General features: G+C 42.7%; 1 protein-coding gene across 2 annotated transcripts in view; it reads left to right on the forward strand.

Annotated features, from left to right (window-relative positions):
* Positions 1-19,529, forward strand: part of DOCK5 (dedicator of cytokinesis 5) — a 283,905-nt gene that overhangs the window by 60,269 nt on the left and 204,107 nt on the right. For both annotated transcript variants that reach the window (XM_061425870.1, XM_061425871.1), the window contains exon 2: positions 19,279-19,362. In XM_061425870.1, the coding sequence (XP_061281854.1) occupies positions 19,279-19,362 (84 nt within the window). The remainder of the gene's footprint in view (positions 1-19,278; positions 19,363-19,529) is intronic.

Raw genomic sequence — 19,529 nt, forward strand, 5'->3', positions numbered from 1 at the left:
CTATGCTTAAATGCTAGAAAACATGCAAAGTTAGATTTCTGGTTGGAAAAATGTTACTTTGCTATTAACATTGAGATTGTGCTGTAAATTAGCTTCTAATTTATGAGCTGTATTTTCTTTTAATGAACATACGTACCTAAAATATTTTAGTTTTGAGGGGAGCATTTTGAATGTGCATGCTACTTTGATTATTTTCTAATGTAGTTGCAAAAAAAAATGGAATTCTGGTAAATATTTTTTTAAGTGTAAAGTGGTTATAATGATATACAGTCAAATTTAGATTTTTCATTTGTTCTTAATTCCTAGAAATATTTACCTTTCTAGACACTAAAGGAAGAAATGATATTGAAAGGAAACTTCCATATTTTTCCAGTCAGTCGACTCCAACTAGTTGTATTGTGTAAAGAAAATTTTATATGGTTTTAAAATAAATATATTAAAGTAAACAAGTCAGCTCCTCAGGTTCATAGGCCTGATGCTTGCTTGCTTATTTGATTTATTCATTCATTCCAGAAATGGTAACTGGTTTTGTTTCTCTACTGTTTTCATTGTTTACCCTCAGTACAATTCAGTAAAGGATGATATTTATTATAAAGACCACTTAAGTGAGCTTTGAAAGTTATTCCAGTTTGCTCATCCCAGACTGAATCTAATTAGCTATATATAGTCTTAGGTTCTTAGTTTTCTTGTAAGTGGCAAAGGCAGCTGGATCTAGAATTTCCATAAAGCTGTCCAGTTTTAAAGGTGTCTAAAATAGTTTTAAAGATAAGCTTTTGTGGAACTCATTTGCTTTGACAGTAATTGAATATGAATACATAGATTTGAGTCTCAACTCTACCACTAACTAACCCAGTTGTAATAAAGTTAACATTTACCCAGGATTTACTATGTACTAGACACAGATCTAAATGTTTTACCTTTATAATCCATCAATCCTCATAACAGGTCTGTGTGTGAACTGCTGTAATTGTACTCATTTTACAGGTGAGAAAATTGGGCACCAAGAGTTTTAGTTACCTCCGATAAGAATCAATAAATACAGGGACTACCTTGATGGTATAGTGGTTGAGACTTTACCTACCAGTGCCTGTGGGTTTGACCCCTGGTCAGAGAGCTAGGATCCCACATGCCTTTCAGCCAAAAAACTAAAGCATAAAATAGCAACCTTATTGTAACAAATTCAATAAAGACTTTAAAAACTGGTCCACATCAAAAATATATTAAAAAAAAAAAATGCAGAGCCAGTGTTTGGACACAGGTAGCCTGAGTCCAGAGCAGGTATGATTAGCAATGGTGTAATAAAGTCAACTCTGTAATCTCTCCGAGAATGCTTTTTTTTTTTTTTGGTCATGAAATGAAAATCATGTTCAGGCTTCCTTCTTCGCAGGTTTGTATGAGGCTCAAATAAGTAACGCAGAGATTCTTGAAGTGTTGACCTGAACCAGCAGTGTCATTCTTACCAGGCAGTGTTCAGATGCAAATTCTGGGGCCTCATTCCTAACCTGCTGACTCAAAGTCTTGAGGTGGGGCCCAGCAGTTTGGTGTTTTAACAAGCCTTCCTGGTGATTCTAATGCAGGCTGAAATTTGTGAACCAATGGAATATTCCATGTGAAATTCATTAAAGAATATACAATGCTTGTATAAAAAGAAACGAATAAAACCCTGCATGTGTTCCCATCTCATGAACTGCAAAGAAAGTTCTCTGTGTATTAGCACTATACCCATGCTTCTCCCAATAGTCTGACACCCTAGTCTCACCCTGGATGTAAACATATTCTGAAATTAGTGTATTTTATTTTCGTAATATTTCCTATAGTTTTACCACATGTGTATATTTTATAAACCTAATTCATTTAGTTTTCCAAGACTTCAAATTTTATCTGAAGGAACCACCCTGGGTATGTCTCGTATTTTATTAAATACGCTCAACATTTTGTTAGTGGTATGTGTGCACACTTGATGAATGCATTCTGTGTTTGAATATAACATAACCTATTTCTATGGGGTCACAAAGAGTTGGACACGACTGAGCAACTGAACTGAAATAGCTCCAGAACCATTCAAAAATCAATGTGATCCACCACAGTAAGAGGAAAAAAAAAAAAAGATCATCTCTACAGATGCAGAAAAGACATTTGATAAAATCTGATGTCCACTGATGATAAACAATGTTAGCAAATTACAAATATCTTCAACCTGATAAGAAGTATATGTGATTCACCTACAGCAAACATCATACTGAATCAAACATTAAATGTGCTTCCCTAATACTGGTAACAAGGCAAAGATATCTGCTTCTCCATTTTACATTTTCAAGGTGGTTCTAGCTAGTGCAATATGAGAACAAAAAAAGCTTATATTAATGAGAAAGTATGTCATAAAGCTGTGTTTATTAGCAAATGACATGATCACCTATATAGAAAATTTTTAAGATTGCTACAAAAATTTCTAGAAGTAATGAGTGAGGTTAAGGAGGTTTGGGGGCTTCCCAGGTGGCTCAGTGGGTAAAGAACCCACATGCAATGCAGGAGACACGGATTCAATCCCTGGGTTGGGAAGATTCCCTGATGGAGGACATGACAACCCATTCCAGTATTCTTGCCTGGAGAATCTCAAGGAGAAGAGGAGCCTGGCAGGCTACTTTCCATTTGGTCACAAAGGGTTGGACATGACTGAAGCCAAGAGCACGCAAGAAGGTTCTAGGATCCAATTTTGGTCAATATTAAAACAAAAAAAACATTGCATTTCTCTATACTACAACAAGCAAGCTGAGATTATTGGGTTATGATGTGAAGTTCACTTCTTCCTATAGATTACAGGTCAGACAATTTTAAAACCACTGTCCCAGAAAAACCCTTGCACAAGTGTACCGGATATATATATATATTTGTAAGTATGTTCACAGTGTTTCACAGCAGTATTTGTGACAGCAAAAACATGAATTAACCCAGTGTCCACTGAAAGGAAAAGGAAGAAATGTGTTCAGTTCAATCGCTCAGTTGTGTCCGACTCTTTGCGACCCTATGGACCACAGCACGCCAGGCTTCCCTGTCCATCGCCAACTCCCGGAGTTTACTCAAACTCATGTCCATAGAGTCAGTGATGAGCCATCCAGCTGTCTCATCTTCTACTGTCCTCTTCTCCTCCTGCCTTCAGTCTTTCCCAGCATAAGGGTCTTTTCCAAGGAGTCAGTTCTTCACATCAGGTGGCCAAAGTATTGGAGTTTCAGCTTCAACATCAGTCCTTCCAATGAATATTCAGGACTGATTTCCTTTAGGATGGACTGGTTGGATCTTCTTACAGTCCAAGGGACTCTCAAGAGTCTTCTCCAACACCACAGTTCAAAAGCATCAATTCTTCGGCGCTCAGCTTTCTTTATAGTGCAACTCTCACATCCATACATGACTACTGGAAAAACCATAGCTTTGACTAGACAGACCTTTGTTGGCAAAGTAATGTCTCTGCTTTTGGTCATGGCTTTTCTTCCAAGGAGCAAGCATCTTTTAATTTTATGGCTGCAGTCACCATCTGCAGTGATTTTGAAGCCCAAAAAATAGTGTTTCACTGTTTTCATTTGTTTCCCCATCTGTTTCCCCATCTGTTTGCCATGAAGTGATGGGACCAGATGCCATGATCTTAGTTTTTTTGAATGCTGAGTTTTAAGCCAACTTTTTCACTCTCCTCTTTCTCTTTCATTAAGAGGCTCTTTAGTTTTTCTTTGCTTTCTGCCAAAAGGGTGGTGTCATCTGCATATCTGAGGTTATTGATATTTCTCCTGGCAATCTTGATTCCAGTTTGTGCTTTATCCAGCTCAGCATTTCTCATGATGTTCTCTGCATAGAAGTTAAATAAGCAGGGTGACAATATACAGCCTTGATGTACTCCTTTCCCAATTTGGAACCAGTCTGTTCCATGTCCAGTTCTAACTGTTGCTTCTTGACCTGCATACAGATTTCTCGGGAGGCAGGTAAGGTGGTCTGGTATTCCCATCTCTTGAAGAATTTTCCACAGTTTCTTGTGATCCACACAGTCAAAGACTTTGGTGTAGTCAATAAAGCAGAAGTAGATGGTTTTCTGGAACTCTTTTGCTTTTTCAGTGATCCAGCAGATGTTGGCAGTTTGATCTCTGGTTCCTCTGCCTTTTCTAAATCCAGTTTGAACATCTGAAAGTTCACAGTTCACATACTGTTGAAGCCTGGCTTGGAGAATTTTGAGCATTACTTTGCTAGTGTGTGAGATGAGTGCAATTGTGTGGTAGTTTGGACATTCTTTGGCATTGCCTTTCTTTGGGATTGGAATGATAACTGACCTTTTCCAGTCCTGTGGCCACTGCTGAATTCTCCAAATTTCCTGGCATATTGGGTTCAGCACTTTCACAGAATCATCTTTTAGGATTTGAAATAGCTCAACTGGAATTCCATCACCTCCACTAGCTATGTTCGTGGTGATGCTTCCTAAGGCCCACTTGAATTTGCATTCCAAGATGTCTGGCTCTAGGTGAATGATCACACCATCGTGGTTATCTGGGTCATGAAGATCTTTTGTGTATAGCTCTTCTGTGTATTTTTGCCACCTCTTCTTAATGTTGTTTTTTTGTTTTTTTTTTTAGAGATGTCTTATTTAGTTTCCAAACACCTTGCGTGTTAAGTTGCTTCAGTCGTGTCTGACTCTTTGCAACACTATGTACTATATCCCGCCAGGCTCCTCTTATCATTGGGATTCTGTAGGCAAAAATACTGGAGTGGGTTTCCCTACCCTCCCCCAGGAGATCTTCCTGACACAGGGTTCAAACCTGTGTCTCTTATGTCTCCTTCATTGGCAGGCAGGTTCTTTACCACTAGCTCTACTTGAGAAGGCCAATATCTTGGGGTTTTCTAAATGTCTTTGTTACTGAGTTTTAATTTAATTCCATTGTAGTCAAAGAACATGCTTTGTTATGATTTGAGTCTTTTTCAGTTAACTGGGATTTGTTTTGTTACCTGGTCTACATCATTGCTAGGTCTTTTTCTATGGTTCGTTTTTCTCCTAATGGTAAGGAGTATTTTTCTACCTTGCATGCCTGGTAATCTTGAACTAGATGTCAAACATTTTAAGTTTTATCTTGTTGAGCGTTTAAGCCTTGTTGTGGGATGGAGTTATGAGGAAATGTTTATTCTTTCCAGATCTGCAGTTCATCTTTATCAGGTGAGACCAGCACAGGCAAAATGGTCCTTCTGAGGACCAAGGCACTTACTCTTCTGAGTACTCAAGCCAATGGCCATGTTATCCCAACATTTCTCGACTCTGGTTGTGGAGAATGGAAACTGTTCCCAGCCCTTTGTGAGGCTTGGGAATTATTCCTTCTGCTCTTGCCCTTGCCCTTGGGAATTTTCTTCACATGCTGATTGGTAATCAACTAAGCTAACAGGGAAATTGCTGCAGCCCTCACCTCTTGGATTCTCTGCCTTGAACTTGCTTCCCACCTCGACTTCCCTGAATTCTCAACCTTCTCCTCACATCTCAAGGTGACTACTGTGCTGTTTGGATTTCTCCTCCCTGAACTTCTGCCTGGAGATGCAACTGTAGATTTCCTTTATCTCCTCATCTGTAAGAGCATCATTCTCCTGCATTGCATTGCTGTTCAGTGTCTGAAAACCACTGTGTCATATTTTTGTTTTTTTAATTGGAGTATAACTGCTTTATGAAGTTGTGTTAGTTTCTGCTGTAATATGAAGTGAGTCTGGAGAAGGAAGTGGCAACCCACTCCAGTATTCTTGCCCAGAGGATCCCATGGACAGAGGAGCCTGGCGGGCTCAGACCATGGGATCACAGGAGTTGGACATGACTTAGCAAATAAACCATCATGAAGTGAATCAGTCATATATATACATATGTCCCCTCCATCTTGAACATCCCTCCCAACTCCCATCCCACCCCTCTAGGTCATCTCAGAGTACCAGGCTGAGCTCCCTGTGCTAAATAGCAGGTTCCTACCTGCTGTCTGTTTTACACAGGATAGTGTATATATATCAGTGCTACTTTCCCATTCATCCCACCCTCCCCTTCCCCCTTTTTGATATTTTATATGTTTAAGACAGGAGAGTAGCATCTGATTCCTGATGTGTTCTTTGGTCCGCTTTGGCCACAAGTTGAAATGAATATGTATTTTTCAAGAGAGAAAAGTATTCTAAACTCATACTGAATTTCCAGTTCAAATAGATTAGTCCAAAGTTATGTATCTTTTTTATTTCATACTTGTCTTTCTGTGATGCTGAAAAATCTTGGTTCCAAAAACATTCCAACAGTTACTCGTTTTTATGTTTTTTATTCATGGGGCTTCCCTGGTGGTTCAGTCGGTAAAGAATCCACCTGCAATGCAGGAGACCTGGGTTTGATCTCTGGGTCAGAAAGATACCTTGAAGAAGGAAATGGCAACCCACTCCAGTATTCTTGCCTGAAAAATCCCATGAACAGAGAAGCCTGGCGGGCTACAGTCCATGGGGTTGCAAGAGTACGACACTTGAGAGTGACTAAACCACCACCACATTTTACTCTTACAACAGCTCTAGTTCAGTTCAGTTGCTCAGTCGCTCAGTCGTGTCCTACTCTTCACGAACCCATGGACCATGGCATGGCAGGCCTCCCTATCCATCACCAACTCCCGGAGTTTACTCATACTCATCTCCATTGAGTCGGTGATGCCATCCAACCATCTCGTCCTCTGTTGCTCCTCCTTCTCCTGCCCTCAATCCCTCCCAGCATCAGGGTCTTTTCAGACGAGTCAGCTCTTCGCATCAGGTGGCCAAAGTATTGGAATTTCAGCTTCAACATCTAAGAGGTAGGCAAAATACCAGTTTATACATGTCACTTTATTGATGAGGAAACTGAAGCCATAAGATTAAATGACTTGCCAAAGAACAGAATGGTAGATTTTTGGCCAAGCTGTGCAAAGTACCTTCAAGAGCCTGACTGTAATTCAGTGTCACCTTGGTCCATCACACACCCAGTGCCTGTTTCTCCATTTATGAAAGGAGGCTCCCCACATCTCTTCAGTGTCAGGCTCTCTCCTCAGCTCTTGGCTCTTCTGATTCTCCCTTCGTCCTGGCCACGTGTGCCCACATTCTGTTTGTTCCTGGTGCTTTCCCCATATATAATAGAAAAGCTGGGCTTTCATTCTTCTGTTGTTTAGTCGCTCAGTCCTCTCTGACTCTTTGCGACCCCATGGACTGCAGCACGCCAGGCTTCCCTGTCCTTCACTATCTTCCCGGAGTCTGCTCAGACGCACGTCCATTGAGTTGATGATGCCATCCAACCATCTCATCCTCTGTTGCCTCCTCCTCCTCCTGCCTTCAATCTTTCCCAGCTTCAGGGTTTTTTCCAGTGCGTTGGCTGTTCGCATCAGGTAGCCAAAGTATTGGATCTTCCAACTTCAGCATCAGTCCTTCCAATGAATATTCAGGGTTGATTTCCTTTAGGATTGACTGGTTTGATCTCCTTGCAGTCCAAGTGTTCTGAGACCCTCTTGAAAGCGGGCTATAGGGAAAGTAGACTGGCTGAGCTCATCTTGGAACAGGCCCTGCAGAGACATAAGCCCGGGACCAAAGCTGCTGTTGTTATATTTGAATGTTCAGGTTGATGGTTTTAAATTAATGGGTTTTCCAGCCTGGTTGGGGATCATGCATTTCGCCAGTGAATTGTATTTTATCTCAAATTCATGTACACATGGAGAAAATAGTTAGCAACGTTTTTGACTATCATGTCAAGATGCTTGTTCTAGATTCCACAATAATTGGTGGCTTTTATCTTAGCTTCTCTATTCCTCAATTATGATTTCTGTCTGAAAGATAGATGTCGCAGCTCAACCCAGTCTTAGATATGACCATTTTTAATCTTTGGTCTCATTTCTATTCTATTTTTTTAAATTAGATTTTGTGCTTCCCTGGTAGCTCAGCTGGTAAAGAATTCACTTGCAATGCAGGAGACCCCGGTTCAATTTCTGGGTCAGGAAGATTCCCCTGGAGAAGGGATAGGCCACCTACTCCAGTATTCTTGGGCTTCCCTAGTAGCTTAGACAATAACGAATCTGCCTGCAATGCAGGAGGCCTGGGTTCGATCCCTGGGCCCAATCTTAGATCTGACCATTTTTTATCTTCAGTCTGTCTCATTTATATTTTATTTTCTAAATTTTTATTGGAGTATAGTTGCTTTATAATATTGTGGTAGTTACTACTATCAGATCAGTCGCTCAGTCGTGTCCAACTCTTTGCAACCCCATGAATCGCAGCACGCTAGGCCTCCCTGTCCATCACCAACTTCCGGAGTTCACTGAGACTCACGTCCATCGAGTCAGTGATGCCATCCAGCCATCTCATCCTCTGTCATCCCCTTCTGCTCTTACCCCCAGTCCCTCCCAGCATCAGAGTCTTTTCCAATGAGTCAGCTCTTCGCATGAGGTAGCCAAAGTACTGGAGTTTCAGCTTTAGCATCATTCCTTCCAAAGAAATCCCAGGGCTGATCTCCTTCAGAATGGACTGGTTGGATCTCCTTGCAGTCCAAGGGACTCTCAAGAGTCTTCTCCAACACCACAGTTCAAAAGCATCAATTCTTCGGCGCTCAGCCTTCTTCACAGTCCAACTCTCACATCCATACATGACCACAGGAAAAACCATAGCCTTGACTAGACGGACCTTTGTTGGCAAAGTAATGTCTCTGCTTTTGAATATGCTATCTAGGTTACTATACAGCAAATTGAATCTGCTGTACGTATACAAATGCCTGTGTGCTAAGTCGTGTCTGACTCTGCGACCCCATGGGGGTCTGTAGTCTGACAGGCTTCTCTGTCCATGGAACTTTCCAGGCAAGAATGCTGGAGTGGTTTGCCATTTCCTACTCCATATATTCCCTCTGTTTTGGACTTCCTTCCCATTCAGGTTACCACAGGGCATTAAGTAGAGTTCCCTGTGCTATACAGTATTTTCTCATTAGTTCTCTATTTTATACACAGTATCAATAGTGTGTAAGTGCCAATCCCAGTCTCAGAATTCCTCCAACCTCCACCACTTTCTTCTGTGTAGTCATACATTTGTCTTCTTCATTTGTGTCTCTATTTCTTCGTTGCGAAGAAGATCATCTTTACCATTTTTTGTGTGTGTTTTTGGACTACCCTCTTAGCTGAGTTGGTAAAGAATCTGCCTGCAGTGCAGGAGACCCAGGTTTGAAGATCCTCTGGAGAAGGGATAGGCTACCCATGCCAGTATTCTTGGGCTTCCCTTGTGGCTCAGCTGGTAAAGAATCCGCCTGCAATGCGGGAGAATTGGGTTCAATCTCTGGATTGGGAAGATCCCCTGGAGAAGGGAAAGGCTACCCACTGCAGTATTCTGGCCTGGAGAACTCCATGGACTATATAGTCCATGGGGTCCCAGAGTCGGACATGACTGACTTTCACTTGCTCTTTTTCACTTTCATCTTTGTGTAAGAATAATGTTTACCTAGAAGAACCTGAAGACCACACAGAAGTGTGGCCGAGAAGAGCTACCCCTCGCCCAAGGTCAGGGGCAGCATCCGAGAGAAGCTATCCCACATCCGAGTATATCATGAGAAATGCTGGGCTGGAAAAAGCACAAGCTGGAATCAAGATTGCTGGGAGAAATATCAATAACCTCAGATATGCAGATGACACCACCCTTATGGCAGAAAGTGAAGAGGAACTAAAAAGCCTCTTGATGACAGTGAAAGAGGAGAGTGAAAAAGTTGGCTTAAAGCTGAACATTCAGAAAACGAAGATCATGGCATCTGGTCCCATCACTTCATGGGAAATAGATGGGGAAACAGTGGAAACAGTGTCAGACTTTATTTTTGGGGGGCTCCAAAATCACTGCAGATGGTGATTGCAGCCAGGAAATTAAAAGACGTTTACTCTTTGGAAGAAAAGTTATGACCAACCTAGACAGCATATTGAAAAGCAGAGACATTACTTTGCCAGCAAAGGTCCGTCTAGTCAGGACTATGGTCTTTCCAGTGGTCATGTATGGATGTGAGAGTTGGACTGTGAAGAAAGCTGAGCACTGAAGAATTGATGCTTTTGAAATGTGTTGGAGAAGACTCTTGAGAGTTCCTTGGCTTGGAAGGAGATCCAACCAGTCCATTCTAAAGGAGATCGGTCCTGGTGTTCGTTGGAAGGACTGATGCTAAAGCTGAAACTCCAATTCTTTGGCCACCTCATGTGAAGAGTTGACTCATTGGAAAAGACTCTGATGCTGGGAGGGATTGGGGGCAGGAGGAGAAGTGGACGACAGAGGATGAGATGGCTGGATGGCATCACTGACTCGATGAATGTGAGTCTGAGTGAACTCCGGGAGTTGGTGGTGGACAGAGAGGCCTGGTGTGCTGCGATTCATGGGGTCGCAGAGTTGAACACGACTGAGCGACTGAATTGAACTGAGAAGAACCTGATGATAATGCCTTATCTGATTAAGGAAAGATGTTCTGGTCTTGTTAATATGTTAATTTTTTTTTTTTCTTCTTCATTAAAATCCTTCCTTAGTTGCCCTCTGGTTTTTCTTTTCTCTCTCTCTTTCTCTCTCTCTCTCTCTCTTACTTTTCCTCATCAAGAAAGAGGTCAGCTGAAAAGAACAGCAGGTAGTAGAAGTGTAAGCGTGGTGACATTAGAATATGTACCTTTAGTGCTACTCCCAGGTGGAGAGTACACGTGAGGCCACGATTGAGGCATCCTTGGTGTTGTCAGTAACACCCTGAGTCCTCAGTTGAATCACTGCAGAAATGCTTAGAAAGGGCAGCAAGAAGATGGTTAAAATCCTAAGCTATTCCCAGACTCTCTTGCTGTTTCTTAGAGGAGCTTTGTACTTTTCTTATTGTTGTGCAGTTGCTAAGTCATGCCTGACTCTTTATGACCTTATGACCTGCAGCTTCCCTGTCCTTCATCATCTCCTGGAGTTTGTTCATCTCCATTGAGTTGGTGAGGTCATCCAACCATCTCATTCTCTGCCACCCCTTCTCCTATTGCCTTTAGTCTTTCCCAGCATCAGGGTCTTTTCCAATGAGTTGGCTTTTCACATCAGGTGGCCAAAGTATTAGAGCTTCAACATCAGTCCTTCAATGAATATTCAGGGTTGATTTCCTTTAGGATTGATTGATTGGATATCCTTGCTGTCCAAGGGACTCTGAAGAGTCATCTCCAGCACCACAGTTCGAAAGCATCAATGCTTTGGCGTGCAGCCTTCTTTATGGTCCAACTCTCACATATCCGTATGTGACTACTGAAGAAACTGTAGCTTTGACTGTATGGACCTTTGTTGGGAAAGTGATGTCTCTGCTTTTTAATACACTGTCTGGGTTTGTCATAGCTTTCCTTCCAAGGAGCAAGCTTTGTATTTAGCTGCCTGCAATAAAATGGGTTTGCTGTCCTTAAGGACACCTGCCTTTCATTGTCTAACTTTACCTGGGAGAACTGCTGAGGATAGCTTGTTCTATTACCTCTACAGTTCTTCCTGATTCCCAGTTTTCACTGAATGACTTCTACTGTTCTATTGGTGAGGGTTGTTGTATCCATCTTTGAGGATATGGCTGCCACCGTGCCCCAAATGGGAAGCCAGACAGAGCCAGAAAGGGGAAAGGGGCAGGTGACTGCTGTGTCTGCCACTTGTTATCTTCCTCGAGGTTCTGCTGCATTCTCTTCTTTGGAAAAATATACTGGTACATCCATTTCTTACTTAGAGAAGCTGTGGCGTAAAGCTCCCAGTGTTTGTAGAACAAAGACTTTCTATTTTACAATTTTGAATTGCCTTGTTTTAGCTTTCCTCCTTTGTTGTTGTTCAGTTGCTCGGTCATGTCCAACTGTTTGCAGCCCCATGGACTGCAGCCCGCCAGGCTTGCCTGTCCTTCACCATCTCCCGGAGTTTGCTCAAACTCATGTCCATTGAATTGATGATGCCAACCAACCGTCTCATCCTCTGTCGCCCCCTTCTCATGCCCTTGGTCTTTCTCAGCATCAGGGTCTTTTCCAGTGAGTTGGCTCTTCGCATCAGGTGGCCAAAGTATTGGAGCTTCAGCATCAGTCCTTCCAATGAATATTCAGGACTGACTTCCTTTATGATTGACTGGTTTTATCTCCTTGCGGTTCAGGGGACTCTCAAGAGTCTTCTCCAGCACCACAGTTTGAAAGCATCAATTCTTTGACCTTTTTAGTCTTTTTTTTTCTTTTGGCCATTCTGTGTGGCTTATAGGATCTTAGTTCCCAGACCAGGAGTTGAACGCATACCCCTTGCAATGGAAGGGCAGAGTCTTCACTACTGGACCACCAGGGAAGTCCATAGTCTACCGTTCTACTGGCTGAAAGTAGGCAGATCAAGATAAAAAGGAAAATGATGACGTTTGATCATCTTGTTAATATTCTGGAGTAGCAGACAACTCAGATTGGGAGCTTGTTCTGTGTTTGTTGGCTCTTTCTTTCATACACACTACCAAACACTATAATAGACCATGTCAGGTTCTAGTTATTCTTTGGGGGCTGTAATTTGAGGATTCATGAAAGAACCTCATTTATCAAAAAGATTAAATACTAGTAACCCATCAACTTTTCATTGTCAGAATCAGTCCTCATATTGGCACTTATCAGTCTATTCTATTGGTTTTTGTTGCATGATCCTAAAATCAGTCAATCCTAAAGGAAATCAACCCTGAATATTCACTGGACTGATGCTGAAGCTCTAATACTTTGGGCCCCTGATGCGAAGAGCTGACTCATTGGAAAAGACCCTGGTGCTGGGAAGGATTGAAGGCAGGCGGAGAAGGGGAGGCCAGAGGACGAGATGGTTGGATGGCATCACTGACTCAGTCGACATGGGTTTGAGCAAATTTCCGGAGAGAGTGAAGGACAGGGAAGCCTGGCGTGCTGCAGTCCATGGGGTCACAAAGAGTCATACACGACTGAGCAACTGAACAACAGCAGCAATCCCAAGACCTCAAATTTCTTCTCTTTTCCTCTGTCTTTTAAAAGTCTGGTTCAAAAGAAAAGGCCAGGCCAAATCAAAGATGTGGTAAAATGCAAACTGTTTTACATTTGTAGACATACCGTCTTGTCTAGTTGGCTCTACAAAATTATACTTTAGCGACATAAACAGTAAGCTGCTTAGGGCAGAATTCCAGGAGCTCGTCTTTCACAGCAGCTAGCAAGTCAGTTCATACACAGCAACTCACAGTTCTTGTTTAATTTCCTCAGACAAAACAAGAGATTGTGGTGGTGCCTGCTGATTTGAAAGGACACAAATTGTTTGTCTTCCCTCTTATCATAACCTCCTGAATCGGGGGGCTTGCAGCCACAGTTACTCTTCGTGTCATCCGGTCCAATGCCTAGTTTACAGATGGAAACTGAGGCCCTAGACGAACCAGGTCATGCTTGTGTCACTGGCAGAATTGAGTCTGTTTTGTTCAGTCCAAAGGGTTTCCTTTATTTCTCCTTTCTCTGTCTTCCTCTGTAGCATTTATTCACATTCCAGGGAGAAAACACAATCCACTGAGTGCATTAGTTGTATGCCTGAAATAGCATCAGGCAAACAGACAACATGATCACCAATTACCAGTTTATATGGTAAAGCTTGTTTGAGGAGGTTGGAGTCTTAAAGAATGAGGGGATTCTTTAAAAAAATTTTTTTTTTTTTTAAGTTTTTGGCTGTGCAAAAGCCAAAGACCAAAACATTTTGGTCTTTGTTGCTGCATGGGCTTTTCTCTAGTTGTGGCGAGCAGGGGCTACTCGCTAGTTACAGGGCATGGACTTCTCATTGCCGTGGCTTCTCTCGTGGAGCACGGGCTTTAGGGCACATGGGTTCCATAGTTGCAGCTCCCAGGCTCTAGAGCACAGGCTCAGTAGTTGTGGCACACAGGCTTTAGTTGCTCCACAGCATGTGGGGTCTTCCCGGCTCAGGGATCGAACCTGTCACCTGCATTGGCAGGCTGAATTTTTTTTTTTTTTTTTTTTTTTACTACTGAGCCACCAGGGAAGCCTGTAGTGAGAGAATTCTAAGAGTTGGATACACTGAGTGATTGAGCACACATACACACACACATAAGGCAGACAACATACTGAGAATCGGTCAGGCTCTTTTCTTTGCTCATAGACTCTTCCAGGGCATCTCTTTGCCATCATGGACCAGTCTGGTAAAATGGGATGAATAGGTCATCATTGAGCTGTATTAGTAACAGCTTTGCTGCTCATAAAGCTGGGTTCCTCGGAGCAAGGTGCTGACCCTTTGAGTCTCTGTTTCCTCGTTAAATAATATGGTAATTGGCAGCCATTCCATACAATGACTGCATTCCATATGGAAGTGAAACCATAAACTGCAACGGAAATGAAGTATATTACAGAGGGTGAGGGAAGGGCATGGTTCAAAAGTGCGGACTTGGCATGAATAGAGGTCGTTGTAAGTGATTGGAAATCTTGTTAGTACTTCAGTCCGAAGACGTGAAACAGACAGCACAAGTGTGACTGGTGACTTGTCATTCCAGCAGAAGGCATTGTTGAAGGATGTTTCCTAAGTGAAGCTCTTTGAAGGCTTATGTTGGAAAGATAGATTGTCTTGTATAATTTGCAAATAAAAAACACAAGGGAATGATTGGATACCCCTTTCTTGAGTGGTGGGAGACCATAACTGCTGCTTCTGGGGGAAGCAGGGAAATAATCTGAAAGTTTGGGGAAGAAGTGGTAAATAACTGAATTTTGATGGATGGGTCTCATAAAAGCCACTCTTGTGCCTTGAGCCTCATCCAGTTCTTTGGAAAGACAAAATAATGTGTAACCAGGTCCCCATTCATGAGGGGTTTACCTTCTGCTTTGTGGCAGATGATAACACAAGATTATCTCTGATTAAAAATCCAAACTGTGTTGGAAAGAAAACTTGTGGAATGATGGAGAATAATGAGGTCCTTGCAGGGTGATTGTTGTTGCTGTTTAGTTGCTAAGTCATGTCTGATTCTTTGTTTCCCCATGGACTGTAGCTCACCAGACTCCTCTGTCCATGGGTTGTTCCAAGCAAGAATACTGGAGAGTGTTGCCATTTCCTTCTCCAAGGGATCTTCTCGACCCAGGGATTGAACCTGTGTCTCCTGCTTGGCAGGCAGATTCTTTACCACTGTCACTCATCATTTGTGGAATTGCATTGTGAATGTGAGCTTTGCAGTATGCGGAAGAAAAAGATAAACTGTTGCCCCAGATAGAGGTAAACTGTGAGTGGAGCACAGAATTTAGGAGAGATTATGAGTCTCAACTGAAGCAGAGGGTCAATTTGGCAGATGATGAAGCAGCAGTGGATAATTAAGGCCAGGATAATTTGGGGAGCACTTTGATTGTCAGGCTTAGGAATCTAGGATTTAAGGTGGCGCCTTGGTAAAGAATCCTCCTGCCAATTCAGGAGACTTAAGAGAGGTGGATTCAGTCCCTGGGTCAGGAACTTCCCCTGGAGAAGGAAATGGCAACCCACTCAAGAATTCCTGCCTGGAAAATTCCATAGACGAAGCCGGCAGGCTACATTCCATGGGGTCCCAAAGAGTTGGACACAACTGAGCAAGTAAATAACAGCAATAGCCTGTGGTGTGCGTGCGTGCGTACCTGTGTTTGCAGCAGTCCTTGGTACACGTTTGGAGCTTAGGGCTACAGTGCCAGCTGCAGCTGTGGGGCGCCTCTGCTCGCTCTCCTGGTGACTAAGAACAAGGAAGACATGAAGCTTGGTGGTTACATAATACACTGTGACACGGCAGCCTCCCTACTTCCTGATTCCATCCGCTGGTGGGGCCAGAGCAAGGAACCGGTCCGGTGGGAGGCAGTGAATACGGCATGGGGGAGTTAGAGATGAAGACCGACATTTTCCATAGAGAACCAGCGGTATACTTAGTAGGCAAAACATTTGAATCAAGTAGCGGTCAGATGAAGGAAGTGAATTTCAGTGGAACAGGAGCTGTGGCCTGGTGGCCCGTGAAAGCGTCTAGAAACCGGGAACTAACTCCTTCTGCTGAATTCGGTGCAGTTTCTCCCAGCCCACTTCATCAGCGTGCCCTTGTTCTGAATTCATAATACAGTCTAAAAGCTCAGTAGTCGATCATCTCCAACATACCTCTAGGAGTCTGTGCCAAGGCTATAGAAGAACACGTATTTGATTGATTCTCTTCACAAAGAGAGGCTGCTTGAACATGTATACACTACTACATTTTAAATGGATAGCCAACAAGGACCTACTGTACAGCACAGGGAACTCTGCTCCATGTCATGTGGCAGCCTGGGTGGGAGGGGAGCCTCAGGGAGAATGGGTATATGTATCTGTATCTGTATGGCTGAGTCCCTTTGCTGTCCACCTGAAACTATCACAACATTGTTAGTGGCTATATGCCAACACAAAATACAATGTTTAATTTTGTTTTTTTAAAGAAGCCACTTGAAAATGTGGGGCTGGTAGTCTGCTCCTTCCTTTCCGAGATAGACTGATGGAAGCCCGAGTCTATTGGCAGTCTGCTGAACCAGGTGGATAGCCGGCTCAGGAAAAGAGCAGGAGGCAATGGCTACTGTTCACGACTGGCAATGGCAGGGTTACCGTTCTTCCCTTTTTAATGACCCTTGTGGGATCTGGCAAATGGATTGAGTGACCAGCCTCATGTTCATCAGAGCTGCAGAGATGGGGAATCTCATGGACTCCTTGGATCCTCAGGTACATGGATAGAACCCAATCTCTAAGGTGGTTCTTTCTCCCTGAAGGGAAGCAGCTCACTCATTATGAGAGAGGGCAAGAAATACATTTGCTTTAAAAAAAAAAAAAAAAAAGGTTTAACTGAAGTCTAACACACCATAAAATCCACCCATTTTAGACAGATAGTTCATTGATTTTGAGTAAATACGCAAGAGTTTGGAGACCATCAGCACCACCAAATCCCATTTTAGGATGTTTCCGTCTCTCTCTAAAGCTCCCTGGTGCCCGTTATGCTCAGTCACCATTCACACCCTCAACCCCAGGAAACAATGAAATGCCCTATGCCATTGACAGCCATTGGCTTCTTCTGGATACTACAGATAAATAAATGGAAGCCTAATATATTTTGTACATATGACTTTTGTTTCGCATAATGTCTTTGAAGGTCATCTGAGTTGCAGTGTATTCATAGTTCATTCCTTTTTATTTATTTTTTAAAATTTATTTATTTGAATTGGAGGCCATTTACTTTACACTATTGTAGTGCTTTTGCCATACATTGACATGCATCAGCCACAGTTCAATCCTTTTTAAAAAATATTTATTTCTATTTATTTATTTGGCTGCACTGAGTCTTAGTTGTGGCATGCAGGATCATTCATTGTGGCATGTGGGATCTAATTCCCTGATCAGGAATCAAACTCAGGCCCCCTGCACTGGGAGTATGAAGTCTTACTGGATCACCAGGAAGGTCCCTTTTATTCTTTTTTATTGCTGAGTAATTTCATTGTATGGACAGACCATATTTTATATATCCATTGATTCTTAAGTGAATGAGTTGTTTCTGGTGTTTGGCTGTTATAAATAATGCTGCTGTGTTGGCTTCTTGTCAATGTCCTTACAATGTCCAATGACCACAAACTTGGTGACTTGAACAACAGGATTTTCTTCTCTCACAGATCTGAAGGTCAGAGATCGAAAATCAAGGTGTTGACCGCCTGTGCTCCTTCTAGAGGCTCTCAGGGAATTCTGTTCCTTGTCCCTTCTAGCTTCTAGTGGTGATGCCAATCCTTGACTTGAGGTCACGTTACTTCACCCTGTGCCTCCAACCTCATGTTGCCTTCTCTTCTGTAAATCTCTTAAAACTCCCTCTGTCTCTCTCTTATCTGGATACATAGGATTGTGTTTAGGTCACAGCCTGAATTTTCAGAATAACCTCCTCTCCTATCTTCATCTTGTTTTTTGCTACCTTGAAACACTTGCACGTTTCAAAATCTGATGTGTATCTTTGCGGGGGGGTATTTTTCTGCATACCACAGTGACTTTGAATATTCACATGAAGTTGTGTTGACATGTTTCCCTTTCTCTTTGTAAATAACTAAGAGTAAAATTGCTGGGTTGCATGTTTAACTTTTTAAGAAACTGTCAAACTGAGAGGTTATATCATTTTACATTCCTACTGGTAATGCATAAGGGTTCCAGTTTCTCCACATTCCTGCCAAGTCTGCCTTTTAAAAGTTACAGCCATTCTAGTGGGTGTGAAATTGCAGCTCCTTGTGGTTTTAATTTGCATTTCCCTGATGACTAATGGTTGTTGGACATTTTTTCTTGCTCTGATTATTCATCGTATATAATTCATGGTAAAATGTCTCTTCAGAACTCTTACCCATCTTAAAATTGGATTGTCACCTTCTTTTGGAGGTACAAGAGTTAGTCTGCTGTTTTTCACGATCTGGTCCAGTCCTGAGTGCTGTGCTGATGGCGATCACCTTGATGAGAAAGTGCTAAGGTGCCCCATTTCCACAGGATGCCTAGAACTGGGGGCAAGGAAGCCACTGGGGTTTAGTTTATTACTGGGCTGGGGGATGGATGGGACTCACAGTTGGCCCTTAGGCTGCCAATTACTGTCAGGGAAGCCAGGAGATGGCTCGCCCTGTGGCCAAGAGATCAGAAGCTCAGTGGTATTGTAGGCTGATAACCCTTATATAACCATTTTAATTAAGGAGTTGTGTCTGTAATGATACATTTACTCTGTCACTTCCCATACTATACTATTAAAAAATCCCTGGTATAGGTACCACATCTGAGTGTCTCAACACTCTGTCTCCAGTCTGTAGCACAATATGTGGAACATATCAGGCAACCAACCCAAACTTGTTGGATGGAGGAATGACTAAAATGCCAGCAGTGGGAATCCAGGAGGATGCTCTCTGCTTTTCAGAAGGGGATTCACTTGAAATTATTAAAGAGGTGGTTATTTGTTGGAGAATTGGTTCAATAACTAAAGTATGTGCTCTTTTTTTAAGTTGCGTATATTGTTTTTAATTTTGGCTGCGCTGGGTCTTCACTGTGGCACATGGCAGCGTCTCTTGTTGCAAAGCACAGGCTCTAGAGTGAGAGGGATCAGCAGTTGTGGTGCACGGGCTCAGTTGTCCTGTAGCGTGTGGGATCTTGGATCCCTGACCAAGGATTGCACCCGTGTCCCCTGCATTGGAAGGCGGATTCTTTACCACTGGACCATCAGGGAAGTTCCCTGGGTGTGCTCTTCGGTGACTTGTATTTTAAGTGCCACCGATGCCATCATTTCTGTCTTCTGTTTCTCCTTTCCAGCGATCTATAACTACAACGCCTCTCAAGATGTGGAGCTGTCCTTGCAGGTTGGAGACACAGTTCACATCCTGGAAATGTATGAGGGTAAGTCTGGATGGCCTTCTGCCAGATGGGTGGGGAGGCCCGAGTAGTGTGAGTTACTTACTCATAAGGCTCTTGGAGCAAACATCAACACAGTTTACTTCCTGAAGCAATGCTAGTAAAAATCTAGGAAGCGCTTAGGGTTTTGTACCAGGGTGGTTTCAAAACAG

Source organism: Bos javanicus, chromosome 8, assembly GCF_032452875.1.
Source record: "Bos javanicus breed banteng chromosome 8, ARS-OSU_banteng_1.0, whole genome shotgun sequence".
NCBI lineage: Eukaryota > Metazoa > Chordata > Mammalia > Artiodactyla > Bovidae > Bos > Bos javanicus.